At 36.6% G+C, this 21,576-nt stretch overlaps 2 protein-coding genes across 3 annotated transcripts in view; one reads left to right on the plus strand and one right to left on the minus strand.

Moving 5' to 3' along the window:
- Nucleotides 1-4,279, plus strand: part of LOC136839316 (paramyosin, long form-like) — a 127,421-nt gene extending 123,142 nt beyond the window's left edge. For both annotated transcript variants that reach the window (XM_067105190.1, XM_067105189.1), the window contains exons 14-17: nucleotides 321-485; nucleotides 1,966-2,172; nucleotides 2,722-2,922; nucleotides 3,432-4,279. In XM_067105190.1, the coding sequence (XP_066961291.1) occupies nucleotides 321-485; nucleotides 1,966-2,172; nucleotides 2,722-2,922; nucleotides 3,432-3,626 (768 nt within the window). In that variant the 3' untranslated portion in view covers nucleotides 3,627-4,279. The remainder of the gene's footprint in view (nucleotides 1-320; nucleotides 486-1,965; nucleotides 2,173-2,721; nucleotides 2,923-3,431) is intronic.
- LOC136839812 (tenascin-like) lies at nucleotides 3,796-16,321 on the minus strand. Its single transcript, XM_067106142.1, has 4 exons — nucleotides 16,263-16,321; nucleotides 12,843-12,896; nucleotides 11,976-12,685; nucleotides 3,796-3,917 (listed from the first exon to the last, which is right to left on the minus strand). Exons 1-4 carry the CDS (start codon nucleotides 16,319-16,321, stop codon nucleotides 3,796-3,798), a joined length of 945 nt encoding a protein of 314 aa, XP_066962243.1.
- Nucleotides 16,322-21,576: the final 5,255 nt, after the last annotated feature.

Here is a 21,576-nt window from a genome sequence, read left to right on the forward strand (position 1 = left end):
TTATATTTTCGATAACTATTCTCAGAAGTTATCAGAAACTTTTTGTCTTGATATTTTTCTTATAATTTCTTAAAATTTAATAAATTTAGTCTACAACATTCATCACTAAGATATTGGGTTCATAGCTGTCTAGTACATTTTTGGGCAAAGATTATACGTACCGCAATTACAATCATCACAGATGATCCCGTCACTTTCCTATTGCCCAACTTTAACTGGAAACAAATTTTGGGAAATTCCAGTAAACAGACAGTTAGAGGCATAAAAAAAAAAACCCACAGGCGATTAGACCTAATCCTTGTTGTCTGCATCCCCGACAGGCCATCCGTGCTAAGCGCTCTGCCGAGCTGCAGTACGAAGAGTCCAGCGCCCGCATCAAGGACCTCACCACCATCAACATCAACCTCGCCAACGCCAAGTCGAAGCTCGAACAGGAACTCTCAGTTATCGCTGGTGACTACGACGAAGTCAGCAAGGAGCTCAGGGTAAGCTGAGAAAGAACCAAAGTCCTTGAGACAGGGCGACTAAAAGCTGGCATATTGCAAGGAAAACAAAAACAGAAGTGGGTCTCATGTTAGGCGAACAGAGAATACAAAGTTGAAAAAAATTCAGGTACAAGTAAAAATGCCTCGGGGATAAACTGTGACAAGGTTCAAGGAGTCTCAATTTCCTGCAAAGAAAAGTCGCAGTTCCTGCAATTATTTGGAGACAACTTAGAATAGTAAACAGTGGACTGAATAATGCTGAGAATTTGCAGGTATCTCTGAAAAACGTGTAGGACATGCTCAAGGGGAACAGCAGGAACAACGTTGCACCAAAATAATAAAGAGTTACAAAAAATTTCGTTTCTTGCAGAATTCAGTAGTTAGATAGTGCAATAATAATAATAATAATAATAATAATAATAATAATAATAATAATAATAATAATAATAATAATGAGGAAAAATAGTTAATGATATGCCTATCTGACGGCAATTCTCGAAGAATTTTAAGAGTTTACTGTAGATGAAAATCTCTGTGAACCAAAAGAGGCCGTGAAAACGTAAAATAAAGAGGGAAGGACTGATTGAAAGGTAATTGCTTCCCAATCGTTTTTATTTTTATTCCAATTGAAAGTCAACGGGACGGGTAGGCAATGTTCCTAGTAACCAGGGTTGATAAAAAAATGGAAAAAATAAGAAAATATACTTTACAGGAAAGAAATAAACTTTCCTTAAATTTTCATATCCGATCACCATTTGTCCAAAAGCTGAATAAAAAAAAAACTACTACTGTGTTCTTTGTAGACAGGAAAATATTTGTGATATTTCCTCTTGTAAAAAAATTAGGGTGTTTTTTATGAATATTTTTTGTGATATTTCTCCTTGTAAAAAAATAACGAGTTTTTATGAGAAGTTTCTTCTTGTTCTACATAGTTACTGTAGGTCAAGATGAGGAAATTCTAGAATACTTTAATAGTCAATAGATTCAGATATTCCAATAGCCTTAGCAGTTACATTGGCAGGTAAGAGGAAAAGTACTAGAAAAGTACAGACAGAAAAATATTTATTTATGAGGAAAAGGAACATTGGTGCTTAAAGTTTTTGTCTTCATAACTATAATTTCTTTAATACCAAGGACGGCCGGTTAATGCTTGTGGTTGTTATAAGATTAAACTGACCTTATGCCAGCACGGGCTCTTGCTTAAACGAGCAACCAGTAAAACAGAAATGCTTGATGATAAATGTTTAAATGTAGTTACAGAAGTAACTTTATAAGGGTTCAAAACAGGGAATTAATCAGAAGACCAAGTTAACATGTACTTCAGGCTCTTATTACTTCTTCCTAGATTCTTGCAGCTATTATTTCTCTGAATAAAGCATAGAATCAACTTCACAAAATGTGAAATCCTGTGTATCAGCCAAATTACTCATCAAATTTGACACCTGGTCTCACTGATGCGTCTTCTTCTTTTGGAAAACAGCTGAGCGAGGAGCGTTTGAGCAAGACCACCGTTGAGCTGAAGCGCTCGCTGGAAATCCTGCACGAGGAACAGGAACGCTACGTCAAGATCGAGTCCATCAAGAAGTCTTTGGAGGTTGAGGTCAAGAACCTCAACATCCGCATCGAGAACGTTGAGGCTAACTCCCTCGTCAGTGCCAAGAGGATGGTCTCCAAGCTTGAGGCTAGGGTACGTTGGTTGAAAACTCATCCTTTCTTTTTTTTTTGTACAACTTTATTGTTAGATTTAGCTATAATGTATTTGAGGGTTGTCTTTTGTGCCAGAAATTCATTGTTTAGCTAGCAAATAGAAAACTTCATTTTTGTTAAGTTAAGAAAAAGTCTTATAATGTTACCCCTTTGTAATATTGGCTTTCCATTCCATCCTCTGTTCGCGATTTCTACATCTCATCCCAAAGACACTATAATCCGATTATTTTTAACGATAATACCTCATTGAAAATGACGATAACTTTCATCTCTTGTCAAATAATTATAGGTCCTCTTATTCATCTAAGTGAGCAAACAATGCGTTATATAATTTAGATCAATCTTAACTAGCCAGGGTGAGATGGGATATGGGTCTGATTAGGAGGCCATTAGAAGGATACTCAAAGTCTAATAAAGCTAGTACCATGATGACCATAACCATTTGTGATAACAGAAATTTAATGGCAGCGTTAGAACCACGCAGGAGCAGATTCTACTCTTCTTTCTCCTTTCGTCTCTTGGTTTCTAGATCCACGAACTTGAGGTCACCCTTGATGAGGAACAGAGACGTCACCAGGAGACCATCAGGATCCTGAGGAAGAAGGAACGCAACGTCAAGGAACTTCTGCTCCAGTGTGAGGAAGACCACAAGAACATCAGCATCCTTCAGGAGACCCTCGACAAGACTTATGAGAAGATCAACGTCTACAAGAGGCAGCTGAATGAACAGGTGAGTTCTGACAAGATCGATCAGATAGCTTCGTTGGTCTGGAGGAAGAGAGGGCGTATGTTTGTGAGATGTCGCTGGCAGTAGAATGTGAGTTGTGCTTAAAGTTATATCACCGTAAATGTTGTGTTGTGTTGATGTACGGATTTCTGCTTTTTTTACTTCTATATACGAATGTATGTAAGCGAGTGTGTTGAATAATGGGTGTCTCTGTAAGCATTCAGTAGTATATGAAAACTATACTTGTTGGTAGAAGCTCGTGTTTAATACGCTCTTCTAAATGAATGCGTGTGTATGCATAGTAATGACATCATAATATTCAGTCTTAAAGATCAAAATTACGTGTCATTTTTTTTCTGAAATAAATCCTAATAACTAAATTCAAGATGATGATTATCACCAAACAATTAAATAGACCTTGATTCAAATCTGTTTGGTCCAAGTTAGCTAGAGGTTTGCGAACTCATGTAAAACTCCCTGCTGATGTTCGTTCTCTTCGTGTCTCCTTCCAGGAAGCTGTATCTTCCACCAACCTGACCCGCGTGCGCAGGTTCCAGCGCGAGCTGGAGGCCGCTGAAGAGCGTGCTGAGACTGCTGAGTCCAGCCTCTCCATGATCCGTGCTAAGCACCGCACTTTCGTCACCACCCAGACAACCACTCTCCCAACCGGTGAAACTGTGGTTGTCAAGGAAACCGTGACCCAGTAAAAATAAAATACATAAAAACTCCATTTTTTTTTTTCTGTAGGACCAACGGCCTTCTTGAAATACACTGACGAAGACCCTGGCCCTACAATATTTTTCTTCTCTTTTTTCTTTTCTTTAGACCGAAGACCTTGCAGTATAGGCCTACATCCCAGGGCCTTGTCTGCTTGATCTAAGATCTTCCAGTAAGTTCTTGATCCCCACAGGATGGAATCTCGGGCCTTTCCGTGGGGCAGAGACCCCTCCTGTGGGTACGAGGACCTACCTGATGGCTCAAGGAGTTCTTAGAAGAATCTGGAATTTCAAAGTCAAAATATAATCTTGGTTCTTCTAAAAGGTCCCTGGTCTCTAACGCTTGTTCGTTCACTCCGTTGGACGCAGAAATCTTGAATAGAAGTTTAATATATAATAAGCTATAATAATAACTATAATCCTTAATGTTAAAGTCTAACTTTTAAATTTGTAAGATGGTTTATTTGATTGGTGTAAAAATAAATTGTAAAAGCTTTTTATGTAGTTCACTATACACCATGTATTTTATTTTGAATGTAAACCGGTGAGATCAATAAAGAACTTTGTTATAAAAACGTGTGAGTTCAGTCACAAACGAGTCAGGCTTCACTGAGGTTAGGAAGTGATATTAAAACATGAAGTTATTCAGTCTGTGAGTTATCCTTTCGGTATCATGAACTCCGTCGAGTTTGAAGATAAAGTCAGAGGTGTTGTTGAGTTTACTCAGTCTACCTGGGACTGGTGGAATGCTCTTCAGCACCTGAAACTCTTTGTTTCACACTAAGGGGAACCCTCCAGGGTAATGCGGTAAAAAATTAAGAACTAACAGACGTGTCCCATTGAACGAGGAAAAATAAGAAAAACCAAAATAATAAAGAATGGTAGGAAGGTAGTTGACGATGAAGAGGAAAAAGACAGATGCCGATATGCATGAGAAGAATCACTGTCATTAATCAGATTCAGATTTGTAATTTCATTAAAAAGACGAAAAAAACCTTCAACTAAGAAAACAAGCATACTGTAAAGAATCCCATTACCTAAGTTTATACCCTTGAATTAATTCATTCTAAAATGTCGTGAGATGAGACTATACTCGCCAAGAGAAGATAAAAATGCAAGAAAGGTTTTGTTACATATTAAAGAACCTAGATGCCGATGAGCAATGTAATACACAGGGATATGAGGAAGCTGAAGATATAGAAGTTTTCTGCACCAAAAAATTGAAATTCATGAGACGTCAGCAGAGAGCAGGAATGAATTTGCTCCTCGCTTAAACATTTGGAGATCAGAGGATTCCGCAACTGCGCTGAGCTAACTACTCCACATTTTAGTTGAAGCCAAGATAACACTCCTAGAAGAGTGAATAGTATTAAACCTAGTGCTAGAAAACGACATACTGTTTGCAGCAGCAGCCTGCTTAGCGCAGACAAATCATTTTGATTGTAACAAGGCTGCACAGGAAGCGAAAGATGAAAATTAATGTGATTCGAAAAGCAGGGCATAAAAAAATCACTGGCTTCTCGAATACCTTGTGAGAGAAGGTTATTCAGTTTGTCATACTAAAATTGTGGAAAAATAAACAATATATCTATATCGCTTTGAAGCAAATTCATAAAAAAGTCTTTATTGGAATAACCATGGAAACCTTATGATTCCAAAATTTTACCTTTGCACATTGCACGAAAATAAAATGTCATAACCCCCCTTATCGCCAAATGATGATGCCAGAAAGTCATAAATTCTATATAAACTATTTTAAAATAGCTTTAAAATGAATAAATGCTCTTAAAGATATAATCATCCATCATTTTCCTTCATCGAAGAGTATCCAGTTTTTGTTTTTAATGGTGAAAAGGGCGTGTTCTTAGCCATGGAGTCTAGAGTGTTAACTAAAAAATCTATATAAATTCTTGATGAAATTACAACTATAAAATTTATTTTCCTTCTCTGATACCTTTTTATCAGATTATATTACATTTTCATATGATAACTGTGAAAGCTGAAAACAATTAACGATGCAAAAGTATTATTATTGTAAGAATTACAGCTACCCGAATGGCTACAATGGAGGAAAGTATCGTCTGCATAAACACGGAAAAAAGATTAGTCGGTTACTCTCCTGGTTGACAAATACAGAGAATTTTACGTAGGGAGGCCAACTGCTATTTCATAACACCCCTAATAATTCTGTACTTTGAAAAGTAATCACGATGCAGTAGCGGATACAGCAAAAGTGAGTATTTGAGTATTTATCGATTCCTAAACCCAGGGGCGTGCACAGACTTTCAGAAGGGCGAGGCTCAAGTGGAAAAAAGGGTACTCCCTTAGTTTTTGAAAATGAAATCTGCCATGTTTTATGTGCTAAAGTTATGTAATAATATACGATAAATATAAGAAGAAGAAGAGTTGCAAGGATAATATGGTCCAATTTAATTATTATTTCTGACAAAAAGGGCACCTTAGCTATCAAGAAGAAAAAGGGCAGGGGCTCAAGCACCCCAAGCCACCCCCCTTGTGCACAGCCCTGCCTAAACCTATTATGATTATATAAGTGGTATCTGGCAACTACATCACCTCATAAACAGTGAGTGCTGGGGATTTCATGCAGAACTCATTCATAACTATGGATAATAACGTCATCATAAGCAGTAAACGAAAACATTCCCGTCATAGAAGAATGGAACACGAGCGCTTATTGTTGTTTTTATTTCAACTACTTTCTCTCCGTTCTGTACTTTGTTTTGATGTAATAGTCCGGGCCACTTTTGGGCACCCTTGCAATATGGCCGAATTGCAATCAATTGTGCAAATGTGGTCATTTTCCATGCATGGTGATCAGTTGCTTGCCATTAGGCTGCATTTTTCTCAGTCTGAAGGAAAAGTCCGTTTGACCCCTAAAAAGCACCCCGGGCTATAGCCTTACCATTCGGGCCATTTTTTGGCACCCCTGAAATATGGCCAAATTGCAATAAGTTGCGCAAATGTGGCCATTTTTCATGCATGGTGATCAATTACTTGCCATTAGGCTGAATTTTTCTGTCTGAAGGAAAAGTCCGTTTGACCACCCAAAAACACCCAAGGCTATAGCCTCATCATTTGGGCCATTTTTGGGCACCCCTGCAATATGGCCGAATTGCAATCAAGATTACTAATAATCTCTGAATTCAGTAATTTCCTCAACCTGATCATTTAAAAATACGCTTCCCTTAATATGCTTATAAGGGTAAGGAAAGTGCAATAGTTGCTGATGATTATAATTTTCTCTTCTCTCTGTGTAGTAATGATCCTAATACACCTTTGCCTGTCTCATTTAAAGAATAAAATAATCAGCTTTTAGTTTTCTGAAAAGAAAACTCTTGTGCCGGCTTTGTCTGTCCTTCCGCACTTTTTCTGTCCGCACTTTACTGTCCGACCTCAGATCTTAAAAACTACTGACGCTAGAGGGCTGCAAATTGGTATGTTGATCATCCACTCTCTAATCATCAAACATACCAAACTGCAGCCCTCTAGCCTAAGTAGTTTTTATTTTATTTAAGGCTAAAGTCAGCCATAATCGTGCGTCTGGCAACGATATAGGCCAGGCCACCACCGGGCCGTGGTTAAAATTTCACGGGCCGTGGCTCATACAACATTATACCGAGACCACCGAAAGATAGATCTGTTTTCGGTGGCCTCGATTATACGATGTACAGAAAACTCGATTGCCCCGAAGAAACTTCGGCCCATTTTTATTTGTTATTATTACGATAACGATAAGTACTTCTTTCGATATCAGTCACACCGTCCTCAGGTGAGGGGTACAACTAAATCTACCCGAGTCTCTAACCCCACTTCCAGCGCCCTTTGTCCCCTGGTGGGTGGTAGGACGTAGTGTCATGCCGTCTGGACGTTTGTGGTGGGTTTCTTTAATTTTATCGATGCAAGCAACACTAGTAATTAGACAAGAAAATACAAACCGGAGACTGATGATCGCAGAACTGATATCGATAAAAAAAAAAAAAAACTTAATGTCCAAGGGCATCACAATGCGTTCTACTATCCATCTGGAGGCAAAGGGCGCTGGAACTAAGTAGCAAGACGGGATTTCAGATGAACTTGTGACGAACACATGGCTTACCCGATCAGCACAACGACCGGTCAGCAGACAGACTGAGGGCCTATCTAGTTGAGTGACGAGCTTTTAACAAACAGAGTCTACTCAGGGCAAATGCAAACGAACGATGGCCTTTAAACAAAATTATATGTTTTATCTCATTTTAGGTAATACAAAAAAGTAAGAAGCATTTTGATCATTTCTTGCTTGTAAATTACAAGAGTAGGTTAATATTCGAAAAAAGCAAGGAACAGCGTTGTCTATGAGCCTGTCTAGGACATGGGGAGGTGAATGGAAAAACCACTACTGTATTGGCGGGAAGGTGGGATATTTTAGTTATAACATGGATGACAGCTATGTTTTTATGATTTTCTTTCCAGAATACTCTGCATATTTATATAATTTTTCCTTGAGCATACAAATAATTGTCTTAGCTCAGTGTTTGGGCACTTTCGGAACTGTTTAGCTAAATAACTTATCCAGAAAAAAATTTAAAATCCCATGCAATTCCCGTCATCCTGCGTTGTTAACGTACGGTATAAATGGCCAATCTAGGCATACAATTTTTTTTTCATTGTTGGACATTGGAACGATAATTAGCTAGAATGAATAAATAAAGGTTACAATAAAAAAGTAATTTCTGACTGAAATGGAATGAATGTGTGCTTAAAAGAAGGTCAGTAAAATAAAATACCTGGTGAATCAGTAGCATAGACCTAGCTTTATTGGTCCCCGCTTCATGTTTTAGAGGTAAACAATATTTGGTATCAAAATAAAGTTATTTCCATACACATGCAATGAAACTGCACGTAGAATAAAGTTTGAATGACAAGTAAATATTGTGATTTGAATACTTTTTGAGCATAGGTATACGAGGCCCCATAGACGTTACGACCGGCGGATCAGGTTCTGTTCTAACTCCGGTATCCGCGTTGCCCATAGACGTTCGGATTCACTTCAGTTTGCCGAAACCTGGTCGAGGGAAGACGTGTCAGCTCCGTTCAGTGATGACGCTATAGACTTCGCTCTTGCAGCAGAAAATGGAAAATCCCAGTGAAAAAGGAGAACCTGAACTAAACTGGTCGAAGAAGAGCAGTAATCTCGCTTGTTTACTTGATGAATTGAAACATTTCCCTGGTGACTGGTTTAATTATCCGAGAATGGAAGAGCAGACCAACATGGAATTATTATATAGGAATGGCATATATAGGTTAGGCCAAAGGCCAAGCATTGGGACCTATGAGGCCATTCAGCGCTGGAAAGGAAACTGAGAGTCAGTGGGTTTGAAAGGTGTAACAGGAGAAAAACCTCGCAGTTGCACTACGAAATAATTGTTAGGAGAGGGCTAATAGCATAATGGAAGAAAGATAATATGAATGGAGGTACAGTAAAAAGGAACGAAAGGGGTTGCAGTTAGGGGCCCATCGGACCCTGCAAACAACCTTTAGCAATGCCTACAGTGCCCCCCTTGAGGTGCACTGACGGCACTAACCCCCTGGGGAAATTAATATACATGGTCTCCTCTCTTATAGAGATAAAAAACACACTTGTATCAGACAACCAATATCACTGTACAAGAGGTTGCTGGCCGCAATTCTCTGCCGCGCCACTAGTCGTTCCTTGGGGCATATAATCCTAGGGATGTAAAGCAAGTTATGCAACACGAGTTTACAAAGGTAAAAGAGTAACTATGTTGCATACACAGCATCTTGCTAGTCTGTGGTATATAGTCTAGTATGCAGCAGGTCTATGATCCGTCAAAGCAGAATAAGCCCTTAAACATACGTTTCTGTAGCCAAGTAAGTGTAGAATGTTCAGCTTTTTTTGTACACAAAATTTTTAATTTATACAAGGAAAATCGAAATTTTATTGAAAATATTGTTATCATAAACTTTTATTTTTTCTACGGAAAATAACAATGTAATTTAAACAATAGTACTAATACATAGACACACACACATATATATATATATATATATATACTTTTATATATTTAACATATATATATATATATATATATATATATATATATATATATATATATATATATATATATATATATGCAAATGTGTGTATATGTGTGTATACATATATATAAATATATATACATTTGTATATACATATATATATGTATACACACATATATATGTATACATACATATACACATTTGTATATACATATATATGTATACATACAGAAGTATATATATACATATATATGTGTGTGTGTGATCATTTAGTTGGTCCAATGTTATTTACATCCAAATCTTTGGGCATGATGGCTAAAAGATCATCAACATAAGCGGCACCATATTACAGGAAAATGGAAAATCTTGAGGATGTAAAAGCTTTCAAAAAATTTCATATATAAATTTGGTAATAAGACGAAAGTACTTAGCATCTCATTGTTTCACTTTTCCTTTGTGGCTGTAACTTTGTTCATATATATATATATATATATATATATATATATATATATATATATATATATATATATATATATATATATATATATATATATATATGCATATATATATAGAGAGAGAGACAGAGAGAGATACTTGTGTATTTATATATATATATATATATATATATATATATATATATATATATATATATATATGTATGTACTGTATATATACACATAATTTCTAAGAACAGGACCAATTTACAAACAATATTCAGGCAGGGATTGCCTCCTCCGATCCCGCATCCAAACCACAGGGGTAGTCCTAAAAATGTATTAAGGTCATAATTGTTCGAGACTACAGTATGTCATATAGTATGTAAGAGTAAAAACACCAGTTCCCAAACATTCGTCCTCTCAGGACGAAACTCGAATTCCTGTTGAAAGAAACATATCATATGTTAAAACCTGAAATGGTGTTCATTAACCTTTGTATTCCACAGAAAAATGTCTAATGGGAAAATTCATCATGTAGACATCGATAAATTTCACTGCTTCCCAACCGGGAGTTTTCCTTCTAAAGTCTGGAAAAGATGTAAATGTTACTTACTTTTTCTATGGTCCAGATGATGTATCTTCATAGTGGCGGTTTCTTTAAACACTACACCAGGCTAAAAGTACATATCAGCCACCCAAGAACGAGGCAGTCTGCCTGTGAGAGTCACTGTTCCTCTCATAATGTCCCATGGGAGATTGCACTACACGCTCACATACCCACTGGAACCTGGTCACTTCCAGTGACATCGATTCAATGATCTATCATACTGTTTCCATGTGCTTGGATCATGATCAAATAGCTCTCTGTATCCAACTGAGCAAATTCCCAATGTCAGCATAAATACACCTGCAGCGAAGCGCCACTGACAGGTCATCAGATAGTTCTTCTAAAGTCATCCAAGACGTAATATATTTCTATCAGTCTGCTAAATAAAGGACAGTAAGTTGAAAGGCCTAGCAACCACTCCATGTTTCACTTTTCCCTTCGTGGCTATTGCCTTTATATATATATATATATATATATATATATATATTTTTATATATGTATATATATATATGTATATATATGTATGTATGTATACATATATATATATATATATATATATATATATATATATATATTATTTTCTAAAGGTCCCAAATTTCTAGCTAAAAATTATATAATTTTAAAATTTCCTTGCTAACCACTACGTAAACTCAGCCTGCCTAAAAGGTTCCTTTTGGCCTCTGCCAAAGATGATTACCAGGAATGGCTGAATTATATGCAATTTTTTCGCTTCCAGAATCTTGTTTGATTGTTTCTACCACACCGTTTCCTCTTCCGAATAAAGCCAAATTCTCGAAATGACTTCGAGATTCGCGTAACATTTAACGTAATCACTGGGGATTTCAATTCATTTCGATGATGGATATGAAAAGGTATACTCTTTAACCTATGCAAAACTATATAAAGCGAATACCGCTTAAACTATCTAATTTATGCAAAATTATATGAAGCAAATACTGCTTAAACTAACTAATTTATGCAAAATTATATAGCGCAAATACTGCATGAGCTAGCCAGTTTATATAAAATTATATAAAGCGAATACTTCTTTTCGCGGTAGAGAGGAAGATGAATATACATAACCAAGTCAAGTCCCTGCTAATTGGCGCATTCTCAGGAGACTGCATTTGTGTCAGTATGAATGCAGAAAATATTTTAAATGCATTTTCCAGGACACTTAATCCTTCTACCATAAAGAACAGTCATCATCTGTAACCTTATAAGAACAATCATCACCTGTAACCCTGTAAGAACAATCATCATCTCTAATCCTATAAAAACAATCATCATCTGTAATCCTATAAGAACAATCATCTTCTGTAATCCTACAAGAACAATCATCATCTGTAATCCTATAAGAACAATTATCTTCTGTCATCCTATAAGAACAATCATCACCTGTGATCCTATAAGAACAATCATCACCTGTAAACCTGTAAGAGCATTCATCATCTTTAATCCTATAAGAACAATCATCACCTGTAATCCTATAAGACCATTCATCATCTCTAATCCTATAAGAACAATCATCTTCTATAATCCTGTAAGAATAATCATTATCTCTAATCCTATAAGAACAGTCATCTTCTGTAATCCTATAAGAACACTCATCACCTGTGATCCTGTAAGAACAATCATCACCTGTAACCCTGTAAGAACATTCATCATCTATAATCCTATAAGAACAATCATCACCTGTAATCCTATAAGACCATTCATCATCTCTAATCCTATAAGAACAATCATCTTCTGTAATCCTGTAAAAATAATCATCATCTCTAATCCTATAAGGACAATCATCATCTGTAATCCTATAAGAACAATCATCACCTGTGATCCTATAAGAACAATCATCACCTGTGATCCTATAAGAACAATCATCACCTGTAAACCTGTAAGAACAATCATCATCTATAATCCTATAAGAACAGTCATCAACTGTAAACCTGTAAGAACAATCACCTATAATCCTATAACCACACCAAGGGCATCATGGATCCTACATCCTTACAAACGCAGGAAACTCACTGAACTGGATCAAAGAAAACAGAATATTCGCGTGAGGTCACGAAAGATCAGAAGATAACGAAATAGGGGTCACACGGGTCACCCGAATCTCTCGCAACCAACATTTTGTGAGGGCGCGTGGCCGTTACCCTGCAGGTGAAAGGGCAAGGTCAAGAAAAAATAAGGAGGTTTGGTTTACAAGGGAGGAAAGGAAGGTTTGACGTTATTCAGGAACCATGGTAACGACCATGGAGAGCTTCCCTTCAGTTGTGTCAGGGTCCTGAGTTCTGCAAAGGTCACCTAGTGGCATTATCTTGTAAAGTTAGCCAGCTCGAATAATGATTGACTGACTGACTGATCTGATTCGTTTTTACAAACTGGCGCCAGTCTACTGTAATATTAACACGGAAATCACATTATTTGCTGATGAGATTTGTCCCGCGGTAATCGAGTCTTGAAAAAAAAGGCTGGTGGGGGGCGAGTAAGCGCAAGCAGTCATGGTTCTATTAAAAAAATTATGAAATATTGAGACAATTTGAGCCCAAAGTGAACTAGATAAGAATCGAAATAGATTAGAGCAAATAACTGCCAAGATAAAAGAAGAGATTACTACTTAAGCTATTTTAAATGCAGGATAAATATTGGTAAATAAACATGTACATCCACCCGAGGAAAATCTTTCCTTCTATTTATTAGGAGTAAATAACAACAATTATGTTGGTCTTGTCCTTCCACTAGTCGTATGGCCATGTATGCTTTTGCAACAGAATAAGTTTCTAAACACAGATTAAAAGATGTCATTGTGATCATCGTCGAAATGTAAAAAATTACGAATACATGGAGAGCAGTATCTTAGGAGTGATAAGCCTTTACAGGTGGTATCTGCTGCAGTGGTATAAATAATACAAGGGGCTCACACACACACACACACACACACACACACAGAGATTTGAACTTGCATCTGAATGCTAGGCTGCAACGAAAGGCATTGTACAAAGCTCTCCAACTTTTTTGTTACTCAAGAGTTGAAAACCACACACACATCTATTATATTTAAGTCCTTTTCATTAATGCTAACTCTATTCCAAACTGCTTAAGTTCGTGAGAATAACTGTCATCAATTTAAATCAAGTATTAGACTTCATTATGATACAAAAACACATGGAGCAATGAAAATTATTTTCAATAGCCAATAATAAAAACAATAATTTGTCCTTGAGATTGAAAACTGTGACAACTTTCAGCGAGTTACTAAACTACACACTGAGCCATAATAAACCTAGTTAATCACATTTGCTGAGAGAGAGAGAAGGCTTTTATGACTCGTAAAATTTGGCTACCAATATAATTTTTCCTTAAAATTTTCCCTTATGATTTACTGATTGATTATGAAATTTAGGTCTTGAAGACCAAGCGCCGAAACCCATCAGGATTATTCAGCGCTGTAATGAAGGAGAAATATATAAATTAAATAATGGTATGAGTATTTGCAAAATTCAGTTTAGTTTTTCATGGAATACTGTGTGAAAATATTAAAATATGACAAAGGGATACTCACGCACTGTTCTTAATGTATACGTTATTCTTAAGTGGGAGAAGGAATGCATATTCTAATGTATATTTGTGGTTGTCTGTAGCATAAGATTTTTAAGCAAATGATGCTGCAAAGAGCGGGACACCTTACGAAAAAAAAGAAAAAATACGAAACTTGAACGAATAACCCGTGAAAAATATTCAAACGCCAAACGCGACGTCTACCTGACGTGAAAACCCTGTGTAGCTTTAAAAGATTCCTCTCTCTCTCTCACTGTGTGTGTGTGCGTGGGCCCCTTGTATTATTTATACCACTGCAGCAGATATCAACTGTAAAGGCTTATCAGTCCTAAGGTACTGCTTTCCATGTCGTCATAATTTTTTACATTAAGGCAATTATCACAATTAATATTTCAGTTTTCCTTGTATAAATTTAAAATTTTTTGTTCAAAAAAGTTGAAAATTTTACTCGTACTTGGCTACAGAAACGTAGGTTTGCCTAGTCTGCTTTAACGGATCATAGACCTGCTGTATACTACAGTAGATATATATATATTGCATCCTTCTCCTGTATTCAAACTAATTTATCATAAGCCTCATTTCGCTTTCCTTCGACGTTCAATAAACTCCTCCAAGAACTCATCTGCCGACGTAGCGGCCACGTTACCCTTTCAGCGTCTAGTTGAAACTGAAGTAAATCTTGAGATCACGCCCTAGACGTGGAGGCCTCCTGCCAACTGAACTAAAACGGAAGCCACGAACCTGGCAACGACATGTTGCAAGCTGGTCGGAGAGGCCGACGGACTCCGCCCACTTTTGGTCGGAGAAAACCAAAGACAGTGAGGTTCACTTCCGGTTCAGACGACCGGATCCGGCGACCGTAACGTCTATGGGGCCCTTAAGAGTGGTCTGGGCAATACTAATAAGATCAGTCATAATGGCTGAAAGCTCATCGTTCGTTTGCGTTTGATCTGAGTAGAGTGTTGGATACAACCTAGTCTTTCGTGTTTGTGTTGGTATATGTTATGTTATTATGAATAAAGATCGATGTGTTTATTAATTATATCAGAAGGGGCGAGGGTTCTTTGTCTATATTAAACATTTCAAATGCGTTTTTGAAAAAATAGTTTAATATTTATCACGATTTCGGAAACGCTGAATGTCAGTCACGCACGTGCTTCCCATGCGTATTGTTCCGTACCTTTACCCGTGAGTGGACAGGTGAAATGAAACTGACTATAATGATTGATTATTTCCCCATACAATTTTTCTCAAGAAAAAATCTACGAGCAAAAAATTACTAAATGTCAACTAACCCAACCCTTCCTCCCTCCCCCCGCATGAGATCAGTAGCTTCTGGGCTATCGTTAAGATCTGTTCGAAGATTGTGTGTAACCGAAGCGGGTCGCTAACGGTCGGTGTTCGTACTTGTATAACGAATGTGTAACATGTTTAAGAAGTGTACCATCCATTATATAGTCCGTGTAACTGAATGTCATAAGGTGGGGTTGAAAACAAGTGAAATTGTGAAGCAAATTGACATAGGTGAAGAACTGGAAGGCGTCTTGTTGCCTAGTTCATGGCGTCCAACCGGGTTGGCGGTATACCCAGCTCTTGGTCATGGAACCGCCCGTAAGCTTTCTCCTCGCACTCTCATGCTTAGGAAACGGCATACAGACCACCAGTTTTGACAAGTGCAAGGAGATTTTAAAAACATAATGTTCAACTGCTTGACCACGTATCCACACGTACCATCCAGACACACAAAAGAAGAGGGAGGATAGGAGAGGCTACATTTCACGTGTGTGGGGAGGGGAAAGATGGAGTAGAGGTGCCTCACAGTGATTAGTTGGGGCCTAACAATGCTGCACTCACGGCCAGGTTTCCCCGGTATGTTATGGTGCTGGGGGTGTTTTTTTGATATGGTGGTGTGGGGGATTTAGTGTTTCTTCCCAAGAGCGAGTACGTCAAAAGAGATTTTACCTGACGCTGTTAGGCGACGTTTTGGAATTTTCGTTTTGAGAAATAGGGGGGACATCCATTCTGCACCAGGACGGTGCAAGGTGCCACGCCGCCAATTACGTGACGTCAGTGATTCACTCACACTCACTCTCGCCAGTTATTACGTCACTGATTGGCTAAACGATTGCCAAATTGACTATATTAAGTCTTGGCCAGGCAGTTCCCCAGTAGAAAACATTTGGGCAGCGACAAACTCCAGACCGCCATACGCTTGATCTGGGACAGCTGTGAACCCTTCCTGCTTCAGAAATTGGCGAATTCTATCCCCTAGTAGGCTTAAGGAGGTGCTGAAACGAAAGGTCGGGCCTACGAAGTATTACTAGATGCATGGGTGAGTGTTACAAAATAATTTTTTTTACAATTGTGCTTAACGCTTGCCAGTTTTTTCTTTTGTTAGACCAATTCACCCGAAAAAGTGATCGTATTTGAATGTGGGCCACAATTTACTTATGTATGTACAGTATATGTGTGTTTGTGTTAGCAGATGCATGGGTGTGTTACAGATAACTTTTTTTTGTTTCTTACCCTTGCCATTGTTTCTGTTCAAGGCGAACTCAACTGAAGAAATGATCGTATTTAAATGTGGCCACAATTTACGTATATGTACATATATATATATATATATATATATATATATATATATATATATACAGTATATATATATATATATATATATATATATATATATATATATATATATATATATATATATATATACTGTATACATGCACTCGTCGCATGTACATTGTCATTGGTATGGGATGTTTGTGGTAACATCTTAACCACTAATTTAGGCTAATCGCTCATTCATTGAACGTACTTTGATAATATAACAAGATTATGGCCTACCAGTGGTGAATATATATATATATATATATATATATATATATATATATATATATATATACACATATAGATAATATATATATATATATATATATATGAATTATTTACAGTTTACATTTAGGCTACATATGTATATATACACACATATATATATATACATACACATATGCATACATACACAGGAGGAGGGGCAATGGCGAAGGGAAGGGGAAAGGTAGGGGAAACGGAAGGGAAGGTGAAGGGAAGGGGAGGGGGATTGGAGGGGAAGGTCAGGAGGAAGGGTAGGGGTAGGGGGCGTAGAGGGCGAGGGGAAGGTAAAGGGAGAAAGGAAGTTACGTTCCCTTATTAGAAAAGAATAAAGGCTTCACAGAACAAAGACAACAAATAAAAAATCTTATACTTCCACGATGGATGCTTAGGTGTGTCTGTGTATTTGTGTGTGTTGGGTGGGGAGGGAAGGTCAGTCTCCCTTTTCAACAGTAGACGGACCGTTTATGTATTACGTGAAATTCACTGCACACCAAACCGATGGAAATCTGTTCTAGATATAATGACGGTAATACTTCAAGGTACTTAAGAATTTGTATTTTATTCGCAGTGTATAAATAAGATATGTTTGTCTTAATATGAAATTTGAAGAAAAAAATTTAATTTCGTAGCGAGTAATTTTATAACGAGGGGGTAGTTTTGTCACAGAAGCATTTGGTCTACTAGTACGCATGCGTGGATGGTAATGTATTTGTTCTTGATCTCCAAAGTTGTGCCCGTAACTACAATTTTTTTTTTCGTTAAGTACTTAGATGTGATGTTGTTAGTACCAAAAGATTCTGTATTTGGCTTAAGATGAACACCGAAAAAAATGTGGTAATTTCGATGCGAGTAGTTTTTAATGAGGGTGTAACAGAAACATTTGGTCTGTTACTACTTTTTTCCGTGGCGAGAATTGTAAGGGCTGACTGTTGTGGTGGTCGAAGTTATATTTTGAATTACATTGCCTTATGACTGGATGAAAGCAATTCCAATACAGTCAAACACATCTGTTTAAATTTTGGATGTACTAATCTGATTATAGGGTTTGAAGTGGGAGGAGATCAATGACGTCACCAACAGATACATTTATAGAATAATACGATTTGTTTAAAAATAATACCGGTTAGGTATCAATGTTGAACTTATTTAGGTAATTAACAATTATATTAATAATTTATCTTAAATTATGATCAAAATTCACGTAAATTTTGATAAAAAATTGATGTTATAAGGGATTTGGATTTATTGTAGTTTAATCACACGTCTGACAGTGCCTGGAAGAAAAGGTGGAGCCTCAGGTGAAAAATGAGAATTAATCCATAAAGTACTATAGGAAAAGGTGATGTAAAAATGAAAATTTCGTTTGTTTTGTCTGTGTTTGTATGTCACTCACGGGGTAGGTGTTTGATTTTGAGTCAAATTTTTCTGGGGTGACATAGAGGCTGTGTGCAAAATTTTGTCTGGGTCTGTCAAGCGGTTCAGATTTCTATAGTATCCAAAAAAATATACAAACATTCACTTCTATATATTGCAACGAATGGGACCTCTTCCTCGCAACCTCGCCCGTTTTTACATGTTACATAGTTGAGAAAGAAATAAAAATTAATTTCAATTAAATTACTAGAACTGTGGGTAGAATATGAAGAAAATAATTGTATACCCTTTCTGGATGTCTTAGTTATTAGAAATAACACCAATTTTGTTTTAAAGTATGTAGGAAACTCACGAATAATTTGTCATATATTTATTTTTAATCATGCTAAACAAATTAAGAAGTCAACATTTTCCAGTATGTATCTTAAAGCTCTTAGAATTTGTAGTCCTGAATTTTTGTTACCGTCCATATTTTTTGGAACTTTGTAAAAATAAAGCAAAAAAGTCATATTATAAACTAACCATTGTTAACAACGAACTTAAGAATATTCTCTGTTTACCATTTCATCCTAATTTCATTCCTGCAGTGTCCATTTTAAAAACTATTGATATTAACTTAGTATTTAAATATAATAATATTTTGAGAAATAAACTAATTAAGAATAGCCCACCCAATTCAGACAATATTGTATACAGTATATATTCCTTGTAAAGAATGTAATAAGATTTATATTGGTCAAACATCAAAAGGACTAAAAGTAAGAAGCTCCTAACACAAATATGCCATTTCAAGAGGCTTCTCAAATAGTGGCATTGTGGATCGTTGGCTTAAGACAGGCCATGGGATGAACTGGGGTAAGTCAACGGTCATCTGCAAGGTCAGCGACCATCGAAAAAGAAATCTGCTAGAGAGTGTGTTCATCGAAGCTACTTCCACCAGGAATGTTAATCTCCACCCTGGATTATCCCTTGATCCTTTGTCCCTGTCTTTTTTGTTTAAAGAACATGCTGCCCAGATTAACAAACTGTAACCCCGCCTCCACCTTCTGTTTTTGTATATGAACCTCTGTCAACTTTTGTATTCAGTGTGAACCTGAAAATGTAGAATAAACTACGAAAGTACTTGTTCAAAGTCCCTGTTTTCACTCACCTTCCGACGTGGACTTGGTGATATTCTCAAGCACATGTTTCTTCGTGCTGTATTGGATATATATATATATATATATATATATATATATATATATATATATATATATATATATATATGTGTGCATGTATTATGTGCATACATTATATATATATACATGCACATATATACATACATATATAGGCTATATATTATTGGTATTAGTATGGGTGTTTGTAATAACATAGTACCAATGGTGGAATAAAACCTGATGATTTTCATATTAAATTTCGTATTTTTCGGATCTTTGCACCGTAGCAGAGCAGTGGTTACGAAATCCTTTGATGTATTTCGATTCAGATAGCCATTTCTTTTTTTAAGACACAAATTATATACTGTAGTTTTCAGTTGTGGTTAGTTATGAATAATAATATTCCTCTAAGACATCTTGACATCAGAGTATGAACAGTTATTCTTTCAACTTGATCTTTATTTACAAAAGAAAATTAATAGTTACCATGATCGATGTTTATCAGTCAAAGACCTTGAAGATGTGATTTAGTTTCCTATTCAGTAGGATTGATAGTAGTGGTCTCTTTAGGATTCGTTTCCTTGCAGATGACTATTCAAGTCAGAAATTGCATTGAGTGCTCTTTAGGGCGATAATGGATTTTGATTCAAAAGAGGTATAATTAATCATTCCTGTTACTAATCAAGAATGTTTACAAATTTCAGTGTATTGCAATTTTTCAGTTATCTTGTATGGTTAGTGGTCTGTGACACCCCAAACTGGGAGATTTTTGTAGATAAAATAAGATATTCTCTTAACGTAATCTGATGTCTGTATTTTGGTGCATTTTCGAAAATCTCTCCCTTCAGGGTTAGAGGAATTTATTTTAAAATATAAAGAGGAAAATTTAGGAGTCTAGGATACCAGCTTTGGCATTTCTAATTTTATGATATGGGGTTCGTAGGAAAAAATTTTTCATAAAATTAACCGATGCTGCAAACAAATTTGATAAAATATCAGGCTCAAAATTTATTTTATATTTTAGTTTTCTTTAAAAGAAAACTAATGTGCCGGCTTTGGCTGTCCGTCGGCGCTTTTTTCTGTCCGCCCTCAGATCTCAAAAACTACTGAAGCTAAAGGGCTGCAAACTGGCATGTTGATCATCCACCTTCCAATCATCAAACGTACCAAATTGCAGTCTAACCTCTGTATTTATTTTATTTAAGGTTAAAGTTAGCCATAATCGTGCGTCTGGCAACGCTTTAGGACATGCCACCACCGGGCCGTGGCTGAAAGATTCATGGGCCGGGGCTCATGCAGCTCGATTGCGCCGAAGAAATTTCAGCGCATTTTTTACATGTTTACTTGCGAAAAAGGCCTGTTCTTCTCCAAGGAGTCTGGAATAGTCACCAAAAGAACTTCTTTGACTGTTGACGAAATCAAAGCTAGAAAATTTATTTCCGCTGTTTAATATACTTTTCTCAGATCGTTTACCGATCACATCATTATTTTGAGACAAACAACAATTCACAATGCAAATCCAGGGTCTTTGGTAGAATTACATTTCACCCGGATGGCTATAATGGAGGAAGGCAGCGTCTGCATAGGTCGAAAAAATTACTGAGAACTATAAGAATTGATGGGAGGTGTACACTTCATTATTACCTGAAATGATTCCATACCTTTAATAACAGCCACTATGCAAGAGCAGACACCACTAAAGTGAATAGACTATGTATCATAACTTTAGTCAGCTATTTTTACATAAGTGGACGAGGTGGCAGAGTTTCAGTTATACCTCCACTACTCGTTGATGACGTCAATAGATATAGTAAACGAAAACACTGCCGTAAAGGAGGGATGCACCACAAACGTTTATTGTTAGTTAT

This window comes from Macrobrachium rosenbergii, chromosome 6 (assembly GCF_040412425.1).
Source record: "Macrobrachium rosenbergii isolate ZJJX-2024 chromosome 6, ASM4041242v1, whole genome shotgun sequence".
Classification (NCBI taxonomy): domain Eukaryota; kingdom Metazoa; phylum Arthropoda; class Malacostraca; order Decapoda; family Palaemonidae; genus Macrobrachium; species Macrobrachium rosenbergii.